This window comes from Diaphorina citri, unplaced genomic scaffold (assembly GCF_000475195.1).
Source record: "Diaphorina citri unplaced genomic scaffold, Diaci psyllid genome assembly version 1.1 scaffold788, whole genome shotgun sequence".
In the NCBI taxonomy this organism is placed as follows: Eukaryota; Metazoa; Arthropoda; class Insecta; order Hemiptera; family Psyllidae; genus Diaphorina; species Diaphorina citri.
The window spans coordinates 29,573-44,273 of NW_007378221.1; the positions used below are offsets into that span (position 1 = coordinate 29,573).

General features: G+C 36.9%; 1 protein-coding gene across 1 annotated transcript in view; it reads left to right on the forward strand.

Annotated features, from left to right (window-relative positions):
* The first annotated feature begins 4,954 nt into the window (after positions 1 to 4,954).
* The window catches only part of LOC103512079 (ephrin type-A receptor 5), a 30,375-nt gene continuing 20,628 nt past the window's right edge, over positions 4,955 to 14,701 (forward strand). Inside the window, exons 1-9 of the mRNA XM_026825660.1 lie at positions 4,955 to 5,003; positions 5,703 to 5,846; positions 6,195 to 6,247; positions 7,504 to 7,581; positions 7,657 to 7,941; positions 8,468 to 8,575; positions 8,684 to 8,857; positions 9,307 to 9,516; positions 10,043 to 10,189. Of these exons, the coding sequence (XP_026681461.1) occupies positions 4,955 to 5,003; positions 5,703 to 5,846; positions 6,195 to 6,247; positions 7,504 to 7,581; positions 7,657 to 7,941; positions 8,468 to 8,575; positions 8,684 to 8,857; positions 9,307 to 9,516; positions 10,043 to 10,189 (1,248 nt within the window). The remainder of the gene's footprint in view (positions 5,004 to 5,702; positions 5,847 to 6,194; positions 6,248 to 7,503; positions 7,582 to 7,656; positions 7,942 to 8,467; positions 8,576 to 8,683; positions 8,858 to 9,306; positions 9,517 to 10,042; positions 10,190 to 14,701) is intronic.

Sequence of the window (14,701 nt, forward strand, 5' to 3'; positions counted from 1 at the left end):
TATCAACTCTAATATATCATTTGTTTTCTAATCTGTAGTGTATGTACGTCTGTGTCTTCACAACAGCAAAGCTAAAGTTAACACCTTCCCTGCAATCTCCGATTATTCTCACAAGACTTCTGTGCATCTCAATCTCTCTGTGTGGAACGAATGCATAATATCACGTTAGAAGTAAAAAAATCCCAGAAGCTTCCTATATTATGAACTGGATATTATGTTTGAGATTATGAGTTGAGTCCGGAATGCTCTGTGAAGTTGTATATTTACATATTTAATTAAAACCCCCCCCCCCCCCCTGATGGCTTGGACACTGATTAGAATCAAGGAACATAAAATCTATCTCATCAACATTAAGAAGACACTCGGGGTTTCATGTGGAGTTGCAATTTCATGTTGTGTCTGTGTGCTTACAGTGGTAATTGTCTGTTAACGTACTTCATATTGTGGTCAAATGGACGTCTTAATGCTTTGACTATGTCAGAAGGAGTGTTTACTGTTGAAACTTGGATTATGTCAGTAGTCTTATTTAGTAATATGTGACAGGTGGTACCTGTCTCAGTGGATATGAATCAATTGATCCCCCTCCTGTAGAAACTCATCTTCAGCAATCAGCATTTTCTTCGCTTTGAGTTCTATCTTGTGACTTTCTTTATTCCACCTACCTATTTCCATCTGTTTAGGTTGAGAAATCAAGGAATTTTCCTCGGTTTGGTGTGTATTATAGAATCTGAATCTGTAATGACTTGATCTCGTCTCAGACACTTGATATGTACGGATAGACTACCTGTCTGCATCACGGTGCAGAGATGAGATGACTATAATGACCTTGCTCCTCGCTAGGTGGCATATAGATCGTTTACATAGAGGTGTAATTATAGGCCGCTCCAGTCTTAGTAATATGTGACAGGTGGTACCTGTCTCAGTGGATATGAATCAATTGATCCCCCACCTGTAGAAACTCATCTTCAGCAATCAGCATTTTCTTCAAGTTCCATCTTGTGACTTTCCTTATTCCACCTACCTATTTCCATCTGTTTAGGTTGAGAAATCAAGGAATTTTCCTCGGTTTTGTGTGTATTATAGAATCTGGATCTGTAATGACTTGATCTCGTCTCAGACACTTGATATCTACGGATAGACTACCTGTCTGCATCACGGCACAGAGATGAGATGACTATAATGACCTTGCTCCTCGCTAGGTGGCATATAGATCGTTTACATAGAGGTGTAATTATAGGCCGCTCCAGTCTGGGGCAACTCTGAGCTTCAGCTAATTTTCTACCTAATAGACAGGGTATCTTCAAAGACAATAGACTCGAGTTCGAGCATAGGTAATAAGCACTAATGGTATTACTCTGACATAGTGCAAATGATCTCTGTCATCACCGGAATCACCCTGTATTGCAAGCGAAACTTTCAATTGAACGTAGGTAATGTATGAAGGCATTAGCTATTAGCTGGTCATGTTAATGTCGGGATCATTACTGGGTAGCTTAGATCTCAATTAGTTCCACCATACCAGTTGTACATTATCCTAAGTAAAACGCCAACTTCCTCCCTTTTATTAACCGAAAATAAAATACTGATGATGTAGGTAGCTAGATGGAGATGAGATAGACAGAGGTACTCGCAGATTCTATCAAATTACAGAGGTCGGTCAGATCAAAAAGGATTTCATAGTCAATTTCAATTACTTGCATATGAATTTGCTTGGGTCAATTTTGTCAATCTACTCAGGGATTTAGATTATGAAAACATATTCTGAAGACATATTCTGAAGAAATTCTATCTACGCACAAAATAATGGATCCAGAGGAAGATCACTTGTATGATTAATTTCAACCATGTCAATTTTTGCCATATTTTCACCATGCTTGTCGAATAGAGACAGTGCCCCTGATCCGCAATCCAAACAATAGCATTTAGAATTCACTTGTCTTGAAGTTCTAGCTGTGCTTAGTGTTATAGCCATAGCTTTTGCTGTTCTAGTTGTTCTACCTTTGCTAGCTGTTCTAGCTATAGCTTGCTGTTCTAGCTGCAGCTTACCTACTATTCTAGCTGCAGCTTACCTACTGTTCTAGCTGTGCTTGATGATGATCGTGGTTGAAAACCATTAAGTTCATCTTGAGTTTTGCCTCAGCAGGACTATTAAGAGTAGGATCATAATATTTCTCACTTTACGAGGCCTGAGCAACATTTGATAATATTTTTATTACAAATGTAGATCACGCATGGGTGCCTAACATTTTCTACGAAAAAAAAACTTCTCAATTTTATACTGGATGGTTCAGTATGTTTCTGATCGAACTTTATAGCCGCCATCTCTTAATGGGCTGTTGGTCCTGAACACAGATTGTCTTTTCTTTAAAGAGTTCGTCCACATTATCAATCTCTGTTGCTAGGTTATTACCTAACTATAGCGCGTGTTTCTGCAGGACTATTAAGAGTAGGATCATAATATTTCTCACTTTACGAGGCCTGAGCAACATTTGATAATATTTTTATTACAAATGTAGATCACGCATGGGTGCCTAACATTTTCTACGAAAAAAAAAACTTCTCAATTTTATACTGGATGGTTCAGTATGTTTCTGATCGAACTTTATAGCCGCCATCTCTTAATGGGCTCTTGGTCCTGAACACAGATTGTCTTTTCTTTAAAGAGTTCGTCCACATTAATAATCTCTGTTGTTAGGTTATTACCTAACTATAGCGCGTGTTTCTTCAGTTCCTTCAGCAATTCGTTACAAACATTATAGTTGTCGCCGTTGGGAAATCTCCAGATTCATCTCAATTCGAGTTTGTACACTTGGGAAAATGGGAAAACAATGTGAATTTTCTTCATCGATGAAGATATTCTCAGACCCACCCTGTATTCTGCATAGCTTAGAACACCCAGTATGTTAGAGAGAACATGAGGTATCAACTATTTCCCGTAGAAATGGATAGCATACTCGTAGAGATACAACCTAGGATGTCAACTGTGTATAATTAATATGAAGAAAATATTCCTCTGGTTGTAGTTGTATAGAGGAATTGACTGTTTAACATATATAGAGGATTGTTTAACATATTAATTACGTTATTATCCTGGCATATAATAGACTTGGACTCTAGTTAACATATCTCATGCCAGAGCGAGAGACATGGTCAAATAGTTGAGGTCTGCAGTCTGCATAACGATGGGATTATAGAATTCCACCTGAATTCCTAATCTATTCAACGAATTACGAAAAAGAAGTATGAAAGAAAAGAAAACAGTTACACAAATGAGGAAGAAAACAACACAATGTCCAGAAGAAACGAAAATGGTGCTTGAATTTCGCTCTCAAGAATGACAATATCTGTATTTTCTACCCCACTCTACACAAGAAGAGAAACACTTGTTAAACACCCTGTATCTAGTTTTAACTCCGAACTAAACATTGTACTCGAGTAACTCCCAAGTCCCAGTAGACCAATAAATAATCAATAAATTTCTAACTCCTCATCATTATCCTGAAATTCTAGAACACCACTCCAACTTTTACGACTCTCATCTAGTCTTGTTTTTGTGAATCCTATAATAATTCCACGTTACGTATTTCCAATGAAACTCGGGAATTATAAAATCATCCCATTGACTTAAACGAGCTGAGGTGTAGTTTGAGAAATATACAGGATCTTCCTGGATTGACATTTTATTTATCCTTTCTATGTATAATTTCAATCCCTCTCTCACTGAGGGCGAGGATTTTTGAAATTCTTGAAGATATGCAGTAAGATTCAATAGCTATACACATTCGAGGAGCCAGTCACTCAGACTCAATTAAACATTGATGCAACCAATAAAAACACAATCTATATTGTTTACTCTGTACAGGAATTCATCACACATTAGTGTAAAACACACGTGAGATGGCTGACATATTTCATGTCCTCTTCTTCTTCCTGTCATTTTGACTAATTTCCCCCCTCTCAGCCTTGATGTCATTTTATTGAAAATTTTCACACATACGTGTTCCTCGTGAAAAGAATAAAAGGTCACATTAGAAAGTACAGCAGAATGTTGGAACCTACTGAAACCTTTGCTTCCTTATTATATTAGGACGTTAATGAATGTAGGAACCGTCTCTGCCTGTATCCTTCCCTTTTTTAGTTCCTTGATTGGTAAAATGAGGCCTTATAGACCACACAGAATTCACTTTTGCCTGAACATTTTTCAAAATCCAATAGGTACGAGGTGTCCTCAGTTCAAAGTTTCAATACAGAATTGATTCCTAATCTATTCAACGAATTACGAAATAGAAGAGAAAACAGTTACACAAATGAGGAAGAAAACAACACAATGTCCAGAGGAAACGAAAATGGTGCTTGAATTTCGCTCTCAAGAAGGACAATATCTGTATTTTCTACCCCACTACACAAGAAGAGAAACACTACTTGTTAAACACCCTGTATCTAGTTTTAACTCCGAACTAAACATTGTACTCGGGTAACTCCCAAGTCCCAGTAGACCAATAAATAATCAATAAATTTTTAACTCCTCATCATTATCCTGAAATTCTAGAGCACCACTCCAAATTTTACGACTCTCATCTAGTCTTGTTTTTGTGAATCCTATAATTCCACGTTACGTATTTCCAATAAAATTCGGGAATTATAAAATCATCCCATTGACTTAACGAGCTAAGGTGTAGTTTAAGAAATATACAGGATCTTCCTGGATTGACATTTTATTTATCCTTTCCATGTATAATTTCAATCCCTCTCTCACTGAGGGCGAGGATTTTTGAAATTCTTGAAGATATGCAGTAAGATTCAATAGCTATACACATTTACATTTAAGGAACCAATGTCCTATACAGTCTGCTATCTGCTGTAAAGAGTCGAATCCATCATTTTCATCTCTGACATGTGAAACAAAAAGAAAAAAGAAATTCTCCAACTCATAAGAGCGCCAAATGATACAAACATGAAAGAGATGACCAGATTTACCAGAGCTATCTCTTCAGATTCAGAAAGTTTAAACGCTTAGTTGTGCCCTAAGAGAGGGTCCATTGCTTTAAATACATAGTTTCAATATTACGTCTTTCCCCTGACATCAAGCTTTATAATTTACTCATACTGATTTCATTAACATTGTTTACGATTTTCAACTGGGATTTTCAGTGGATTCCGTTGAAAAATAAAATAAATTAAAAAAGTCTGATGAATATGTACCTTATACTTCTATGAATCCACTGACCTGTCTCATTGAAAATCAACAACCTCTACTACAGTAGAAGGCTTTCCCCATAGTATCTTTCTCGCTTATTTCTTCTATTTCTGGTCTAAGTTTCTCCTATTGGCTTTCATGTATTATTTGGCTCTCCCTCCCCTTACCTAGCGACATTTTCCCTGTTTTTATTTTTCTAATTTAATTCAAAAATAAAATTACCAAATGAAAAGAAGAAAATTAAACTACATCTATTCGAAAAAAAACAAGGGCCAAACGGCAAAAAAAGGATTTTTCTATTAAAAGAAAATGTACATCCCCTCAAAATCGAAACCAAATATTTCTAATATAAAATAACCATTTTCTTGAGAGGTACATGGTTCACATAAAGAACAATAGGTGAATTAATTAGAAAGCAGAAAATGAGGAAAATTGATTCTATTATTAGCCCATTGACTGCTCACTGTCCAGTTTGTGTTAACCCATTAATCTTTCCACTTTACAGTGACCACACCCCTGTTCAATCAAGTGGGGTCTCCCAACTCCAGAACCTACATAGATCCTCACACCTATGAAGATCCTAACCAAGCAGTGAGGGAGTTTGCTCGTGAAATCGATGCTTCCTATATCACTATTGAAGCCATTATTGGTAAGTAATAAGCAAACATCTTATTTTGGTGGTGAATCATACCGAAGCAAACTCTTGAGCTTTGAACATAGAAAATTGTTCAAAGAAGCTACGCTGCCAGTATTCTGTCGGGATTGCCAAATGTAAACCCTTTGGATGAAATCAATAGTTTATAATCAAGTTATCTAAACTGCATACAGTAGTGGAATTGAACTTGAAATATTTGTACTATTACTCAGATTTCTCCTCAGTCATATCTATTTTTAAGTAAGTAATCTTTTCATTTTTTTTTCTTTCTCTATTGATCTAACACAGTGCCATAAACATAGATGTACTAACACAGTAGGTACTGTTTCTGCATTTCCTCAGGTGGTGGATTGAGCTTTGAACATAGAAAATTGTTCAAAGAAGCTACGCTGCTAGTATTCTGTCGGGATTGCCAAATGTAAACCCTTTGGATGAAATCAATAGTTTATAATCAAGTTATCTAAACTGCATACAGTAGTGGAATTAAACTTGAGATATGTATTTTGTACTATTACTCAGATTTCTCTTCAGTCATATCTATTTTGAAGTAAGTAATCTTTTGATTTTTTCTTTCTTTCTCTATTGATCTAACACAGTGCCATAAACATAGATGTACTAACACAGTAGGTACTGTTTCTGCATTTCCTCAGGTGGTGGAGAAAATAAAAGCAAACTCTTAAATATCCTCCTTATTGATTTTTGATTAAAATTATCAAAATTAAACCAAACATTAACAAGTTGTTGTTTTTTTTTCCTCTCTTCTTTTTCAAAACCAGTTTTTTCTCTCTCGGCTAATAAGAAATTAAATTATTTCTGTAACCTGAGTTGTGAATATGGTGAAGTGTTTGTTCAAGAAATGCAAAGTGCATTCACAAAGTTGCACTATAATACACTCGGACACTGGGCAGACATGTTCAATGATCTCCGCTATAATATTTCCTCTTCTCTCAGCGAAAAAGTTGACCGTTTGTGAAAGTTCTTTTCGCGTGCTACCTAACCCTATCTTTCCCAGAAAGTTGATCATTTGTGAAAGTTCTTTTCGCCTTCTAGAATTATTTCGTGGGATATAATAAGGGATTTTTTTTCTGTGGGACCAAATTTTGAGAGGGATTTTTCCCTAGTCCACCTGGTTTTAAAATTCCAGTACGCAATTAGTACATCTTTAGTACGCAAGTAGTACTGCCTACCTGAAAATTTAGTACGCAAGTAGTACACATCGCTGTTTTCATATCACCTGACTACCTCCATAAGACATACGTAGCTCTACCTATATCAACTCTAATATATCATTTGTTTTCTAATCTGTAGTGTATGTACGTCTGTGTCTTCACAACAGCAAAGCTAAAGTTAACACCTTCCCTGCAATCTCCGATTATTCTCACAAGACTTCTGTGCATCTCAATCTCTCTGTGTGGAACGAATGCATAATATCACGTTAGAAGTAAAAAAATCCCAGAAGCTTCCTATATTATGAACTGGATATTATGTTTGAGATTATGAGTTGAGTCCGGAATGCTCTGTGAAGTTGTATATTTACATATTTAATTGAAATACCCCCCCCCCCCTCTCTCTCAGCGTTAGAGTTTCATTAATCCTCTTTCTATTCCTATCCATAATATAAAACTTTAATCATTCCTCTTATTCCCCTCAGGAGGAGTTCAACGAAACCAAAATCACCATCTCTGGCCTAAGTCCTGTAACAACCTATACGTTCAAAGTTCCTCTCAGCGTTAGAGTTTCATTAATCCTCTTTCTATTTCTATCCATAATATAAAAATTTAATCGTTCCTCTTATTCCCCTCAGGAGGAGTTCAACGAAACCAAAATCACCATCTCTGGCCTAAGTCCTGTAACAACCTATACGTTCAAAGTTCTATCTGAGAATGGTGTGAGTTCCCTAGCCTCGTCAGGTAGCGGTATTGCAGGCCGCGAGTTTGTAGACATCTCGGTAACAACGGAAGCCTCTATAACTTCAGCCTCGGTGAATAATGTTCGGGTAACAGCGGTGAAATCATCAGAAGTCGGACTATCCTGGGATCCACCACTCAATAATGATGCCTCTGACGAGAACGCTATTGAAACCTATGAGGCATAACATCAGCCTCGGTGAATAATGTTCGGGTAACTGCGGTGAAATCATCAGAAGTCGGACTATCCTGGGATCCACCACTCAATAATGATGCCTCTGACGAGAACGCTATTGAAACCTATGAGGTAAGTTCAAAATTCTCTAAAAAGATATTGATATTGAACAAACTTATCAAATTAGGTTCTCTCTTGGAGGGTTTCAGCAGTCATTATATATAAGTTCTGTGAGTCAACTTGATAAGGAGAACCAAAAGGCAGATATATTTTTTGAAGTTCTGCAAAATATATCTGCCTTTTGGTTCTCCTTATCAAATTAGGTTCTAAAATTTTCCAACATACGTAATATGCGGTTCTTGCCTATGGTTTCATGGAAATCATGAAGTTCGTTCTGTGGTGATCAGAATGTTTTCGTCCTTTGTCATTAGGTACACGTATTCTCAATGAAAAGTTATTTCATAGTCCTTCCTACTTCTTATTTATTTCGCAATTAAATAGATTTTTCTAACCATTTCCATATTTTCTTTCAGGTGAAATGTTTCAAGAAAGGTGATGATTCGAATGCCACTAGCATTCACACGGCAGAGCAGCATGTCCTCTTCACACAACTTAGACCTAGGACAGAGTATGGATTCCAAGTGAGAGCCAAGACAACACGTATTCTCAATGAAAAGTTATTTCATAGTCCTTCCTATTTATTTCGCAATTAAATAGATTTTTCTAACCATTTTCATATTTTCTTTCAGGTGAAATGTTTCAAGAAAGGTGATGATTCGAATGCGACTAGCATTCACACGGCAGAGCAGCATGTCCTCTTCACACAACTTAGACCTAGGACAGAGTATGGATTCCAAGTGAGAGCCAAGACAACTAATGGTTGGGGAGACTACAGTCCTATTGTATTCCGTACCACATCACAAGTACTTGGCACAGGTGAGTAAGGATTTCATCCTACTTCCTCGATAACGCCAATACATATTCAATATTAATATTGTTAAGGGGTTTTCTCACGATTCAACTTTTGCTGAACGGCACAAAAGTTGACAAACTATTGGAAGTCCTCACTACATTTTTCTTTCAACTTTTATTCAAACGTTGAATCTTGAGAACCTTATGACCAAAGGTTGAAGATACAAACTTGCTTGGAGATTTCTAAAGCTCTAAATCTACATACAGTCCTGCAAACAAGTTGCTAACTCTGTCAAGAATGACAACATACATGTAGAACCTAGAACCTGAGAGTTGATGTAAATTAGAATTTGTGAACATCACTAAGATGACACTAATTAAATATTGATTCTAAGAAGGAACTTATAAACATACTCGGGGCAAGCATATATTACATATGAATTCTCTCTTCCACTCTCAGGCAAATGACGGCAAGTTCCAAGTGCTGCAACTAGTGGGTATGTTGAGAGGTGTAGCGTCTGGTATGCAATACCTCTCAGATATGAACTACGTACATAGAGATCTAGCAGCTCGTAATGTCCTGGTTAATGCACAGCTTGTGTGTAAGATAGCGGACTTTGGATTGAGTCGGGAGATGGAGAGTACGACTGATTGCGCCTATACTACACGGGTAAGAATACAATATGAATATAATTACGTATTAATTTTGTATTGGATTTATTTTGATGTAAATAAATGAGGCCTGTTGGCATAATGGGACTTTTTTAGTCTTAGCCGACAGTGTAAATAAGGTACCTATATTGAATACATAAAAAAATGAGAATATTTAATATATTATTTTGTTTTATATTACAATAAAGACTCAATATTACGAAAAATTAAAAATCTATATCTCTGCCATTCAAAATAAGATAGAACGGGATTTTGCTACAACAAAAGTAAAAACTTGTGACAAGAAAAGAAATCAGGCTCTCTTAAAATCCTTTGGTTTGAACAGAATCTTCTGCTTTCTAATTCCGCAGGGTGGTAAGATCCCAGTACGATGGACTGCACCAGAAGCCATAGCGTTTAGGAAGTTCACCTCCATAGAACGGGATTTTGCTACAACAAAAGTAAAAACTTGTGACAAGAAAAGAAATCAGTCTCTCTTAAAATCCTTTGGTTTTAATTGAATCTTCTGCTTTCTAATTCCGCAGGGTGGTAAGATCCCAGTACGATGGACTGCACCAGAAGCCATAGCGTTTAGGAAGTTCACCTCAGCATCTGATGTATGGTCATTCGGTATTGTATGCTGGGAAGTGATGAGCTACGGAGAACGACCTTACTGGAACTGGAGTAATCAGGTAAACTACTTGCAAGTATGCTGGCTAGATATAGGGTACCAGTACCTGCAAGAGGGGAAGAAGACTTATGTCCTCTGAAAGTCAGATCAAAGCGATAAATTTAAATATAATATTGTGTGGAACATTGAACAGCTGATTGAAAGCTAGTGCAGGGTTTATACGCGACCTGGAAAAACTGGAAACAGCTAGATATAGGGTACCTGCAAGAGGGGAAGAAGACTTATGTCCTCTAAAAGTCAGATCAGTTTAAAGCAATAAATTTAAATATAATATTGTGTGGAACATTGAACAGCTGATTGAAAGCTAGTGCAGGGTTTATACGCGACCTGGAAAAACTGGAAAAGTCATGGAATCTGAAAATCGGCCAAAAAGTCATGGAAAATCGTGAAAATTTAAAGAAAACCTGGAAAAATCATGAAATTTGTCACCCGGTCAAAAATGAAAAATGTTCAAATTAAATATCAAGTTTTTCCGAAAAACGGCCTGCGGCGCATTCCCCCTCATATTCCTTGACGTTCTGCATATTTTTTTGAAATGAAGGGGTAATCTTACTGTTTTTTAAGTACCTCCGCCCCCTAATTTTCTGGAAAATTCATGTAAAATCGCCTGGAAAAGTCATGGAATTTCATTCGGGGAAAAGCGTATAAACCCTGTAGTGGAAACGACCACATAAAGCCTGGATATGACTTTAGTTCAAAAGGGTTGCCCTTAATATGCCCGTTAAACGCTTAGTTGTGCCCTAAGAGAGGGTCCACTGCTTTAAATACATAATTTTAATAGTACGTCTTTTCCCTGACATCAAGCTTTATTATTTACGCATACTGATTTCATTAACATTGTTTACGATTTTCAACTGGGATTTTCAGTGGCTTCCGTTGAAAAATAAAATAAATTAAAAAAGTCTGATGAATATGTACCTTATACTTCTATGAATCCACTAACTGTCTCATTGAAAATCAACAACCTCTACTACAGTAGAAGGCTTTTCCCATATTAACTTTCTCGCTTATTTCTTCTATCTCTGGTCTAAGTTTCTCCTATTGGCTTTCATGTATTATTTGGCTCTCCCTCCCCTTACCTAGCGACATTTTCCCTGTTTTTATTTTTCCAACGATTTGGCTTTTCGAATTTTGTGGGTATTCTGTTTGATCATTTCGTTATTGTATAAATTGCTTCATATAAGGACAATGGCAAAGGGAATCAATATTGTCTTCCCTATTTCCCCATTCTTATCCTTCCTCTCTTTATTTAAATTATACCTAACTTTTATTTATAACAAGTAAAACTATGTAGAAACATGATCATGATCAATAGGATCATACATAGGAAATTCAGAAACATTATTATAAGATGCATACCACTCTCTCTATAACTATACCGCATTTGCCTTGGCCTATGCTCTTCTATTTCAATACATAGATAGGTATACTAACTAGGTACTTGGGTATCTATTTTTACTTTTTATTACTACAGTTATAGGGAAGCTACACTAGTTATTTTACCGGATGCCAATAGGTCATAGGGTATACAAAGGGTTATTGTACCTACCTTAACATCTTGTTGACTTTCGATGATAAAACAACCCTGGCAGTAGGAGGGGAGGGAGAGTAGGGTGAATGGAAAAGGAGGGAGAGGGGGGGGAGGGTATTTGACTATTTTTTACCCAAGACCCTGTCAATCCAGATGTTGCCAAACGTCTTCATATTCTTATCTTATCTTAACACAACTAGTTTTGTTTCTCTTTGATTCAAAATGGCCTCTTATCTCCTAATGTTTCTCTCCTGCTGACAAATAATAAAATTTCTCTTTCAAATTTTAGTCTTATTTTTTTCTTTTTTCTTTTCTTCTTCTTCTTCTTCTTCTTCTTCTTCTTCCTTCTTCTTCTTCCTTCTTCTCTTTTATGTCGCATCTTATTTCTTTTGTCGAGAGTTTAGTTTACACAAAAATTACAAGAGACCATCAGGAAGAAAGTTGATGTTTTTTTAGAGCTCTTATTTTCTAGCTCAAATTTAAAGTGACTTTTAGCTCAAAGTGACTTGAATTTCATTACGTCACAACATCTCGAGAGGTGTAAAATGTAGATAGGTAGGGTACCTAGTGTTAGGTTAGGTACATGTACATTTACATGATGTTAACACAATAAATTTAACCTTTTTTTTAACATTGTTACTTTTTTCGTGTTTTTTCTTCCTTCTCATCATTTCTTACCTTGTGTCTTCATCTCTCAACTCGCACCCTTCGTTCTTTATTTACAATCCTTGATTGATTTGATTTGATTTCAGAGCCCCCGTCTGCGCCGCAAAACCTGACCGTGAATTTCGTCGACCAGTCTACTGTCACCCTGTCCTGGAATCCGCCTAACTTCCAAGGTGGTCGTACTGATACTGTGTATAAGGTGGTGTGCGATGCTTGCGGGCCGTCTGTCACCTACATGCCCTCAGCGGTAAGTTCAACCAATATTTTTTCTTTTACTTTCTATTATTTTCCATAAAGTGTCACTTCCGCCCGGGGTTCAAACGTGAATTTCGACATCACCTTCACCAGTGGGCCTTAACACAGAGATCTCTCGTTCGATTCTTACAAAGACGATAAAATGTCCGTTCTTATTTTGAACTCCGACTCTGGAATCTGGATGGAAAATCATAAATCTTTCCATCAAGAAATGCCTCACATGAAACTTTATGAAAAGTAAAAACTTCATGAACAAATAAAAACCCGGGGGCTTCTTATGCCCAGTTTTATGCCCCTCGGGTCAGGGGGTTGTGAACTCCGTGTCAATAAAGTACCCCCCTGTATATTGTCTCTCTGACAAAGGTCTATGCACTCCATCTCAGTAAAAACTTGACAAAACTATTGCCATCTTTTATGTTTTATTTAGTACCTAGATACTCTGGGTGGGAGGGAGAGGGGATAATGTTAATACCTATACGTAGGAGGAGGGTGGGGGTTAAGATAGACGGGGGGTTAGGGCTTTCTCTTTTATCTTATAGGAAAATTATATGACTGATAGTGTTTTACTGAGCCTCTCTCCCTATCCATTATATTTTTTATATTTTCTCAACTTTCAACTTCAATCTCGTCAGATTTTCATTTCCCTTCTCCCTTTTTTTATGATTTGAGGAAATGTGCTTTGTTTACATAATCTTACCTACTATCAGCTATGTGGTTCACAATATTCTATCTTGCACCCGCATAAATGAACATGAGACTGAAGTCTGAAGCTTTGTGTGCAGGTAAAAGTTAAATAGGAAAAAGCTAGCTATGTACATATATGTAACTTAAGCTGACTTTGTTCTTATGAAGGAAAAGAGTTCCGCCTAATCGGTTTCTCTGTTGCATCATAGATGAAAATGAAACAGCGTAATCTCCGGTGCCTGCTACCGGGGGTAACTTAAGCTGACTTTGTTCTTCTGAAGGAAAAGAGTTCCGCCTAATCGGTTTCTCTGTTGCATCATAGATGAAAATGAAACAGCGTAATCTCCGGTGCCTGCTACCGGGGGTTTCATTATTCACAAGACAAGAGGTAATTTCCATTAGGAGAGGCGATCTACAGGGTGATGTTGATAAAGTATTTACACAGTTTCTAATTTCCTAATCCTTCGCAGATTCAACATGTTGTTTTGTTCTAAAAGGTCAGAAATTTCGTCTACTTACTGGGTGTTTCAACTTATCAGGGTGATAGAAAAAGTATCACTAAGTTTCTAGTGAAAGTAAATATTATACACGACAAATCAAAAAGTCCAAATTAACTCGTCATGTGTAGTGGTTTTTTCTAATACGCCCTAGTAGTAAGGCTACAAGCGTAGATTTTTGATTATGTGCAATGTGCTGAGCAGTGAGCAATTTTTTTTTTTTTAATATTGATTATGTGCAATCTGCTGAGCAGTGAGCAAATAATCAATATTCAAAAAAAATTTGCTCACTGCTCAGCACATTGCACATAATCAAAAATCTACGCGTGTAGCCTTACTTACTACTACGCCCTGTACATGGAACATGAATCACAGGAACACCCTGTATACGGTTATAATGTAAAGAACATTGTTGCAGTTCTAATTATGACGTTTAATAGTTTTTGCTTTTAGTTTTTCCGTCATATTCCTTCTCCTCCCTTCTTCTTCTTCTTATCCTTCTCCTTCCTACCTCTCCTTCTTCCTTCCCCACCTAATCTTTTCCTCTTTCCTACCTCTCCTTCTCTTCCCACCTAACCCTTATCATTACCTCACATTAAGGATTTTCTCTTTATCTCATTTCTCACACGTTATATGGCCGACTATTACCGGGAGCGTTAATTATCCTTGTGTCATTAGAAACTCTACACAGTCATATACCGCAATCCAACACTCTCCTTTGTTCATCTTAGGAAACATGGTAACGAGGTAATCCAACATTTTAATAACACCTATTACCTGCTTTACTGCTTTATGTATTGTAACTGCTAAGGTCTTATCGTCCTCAAAGCGAAGAGAGAAAGAAGAAAGGATAGGAGAAAACCAGCCGTTCCAAGAACTC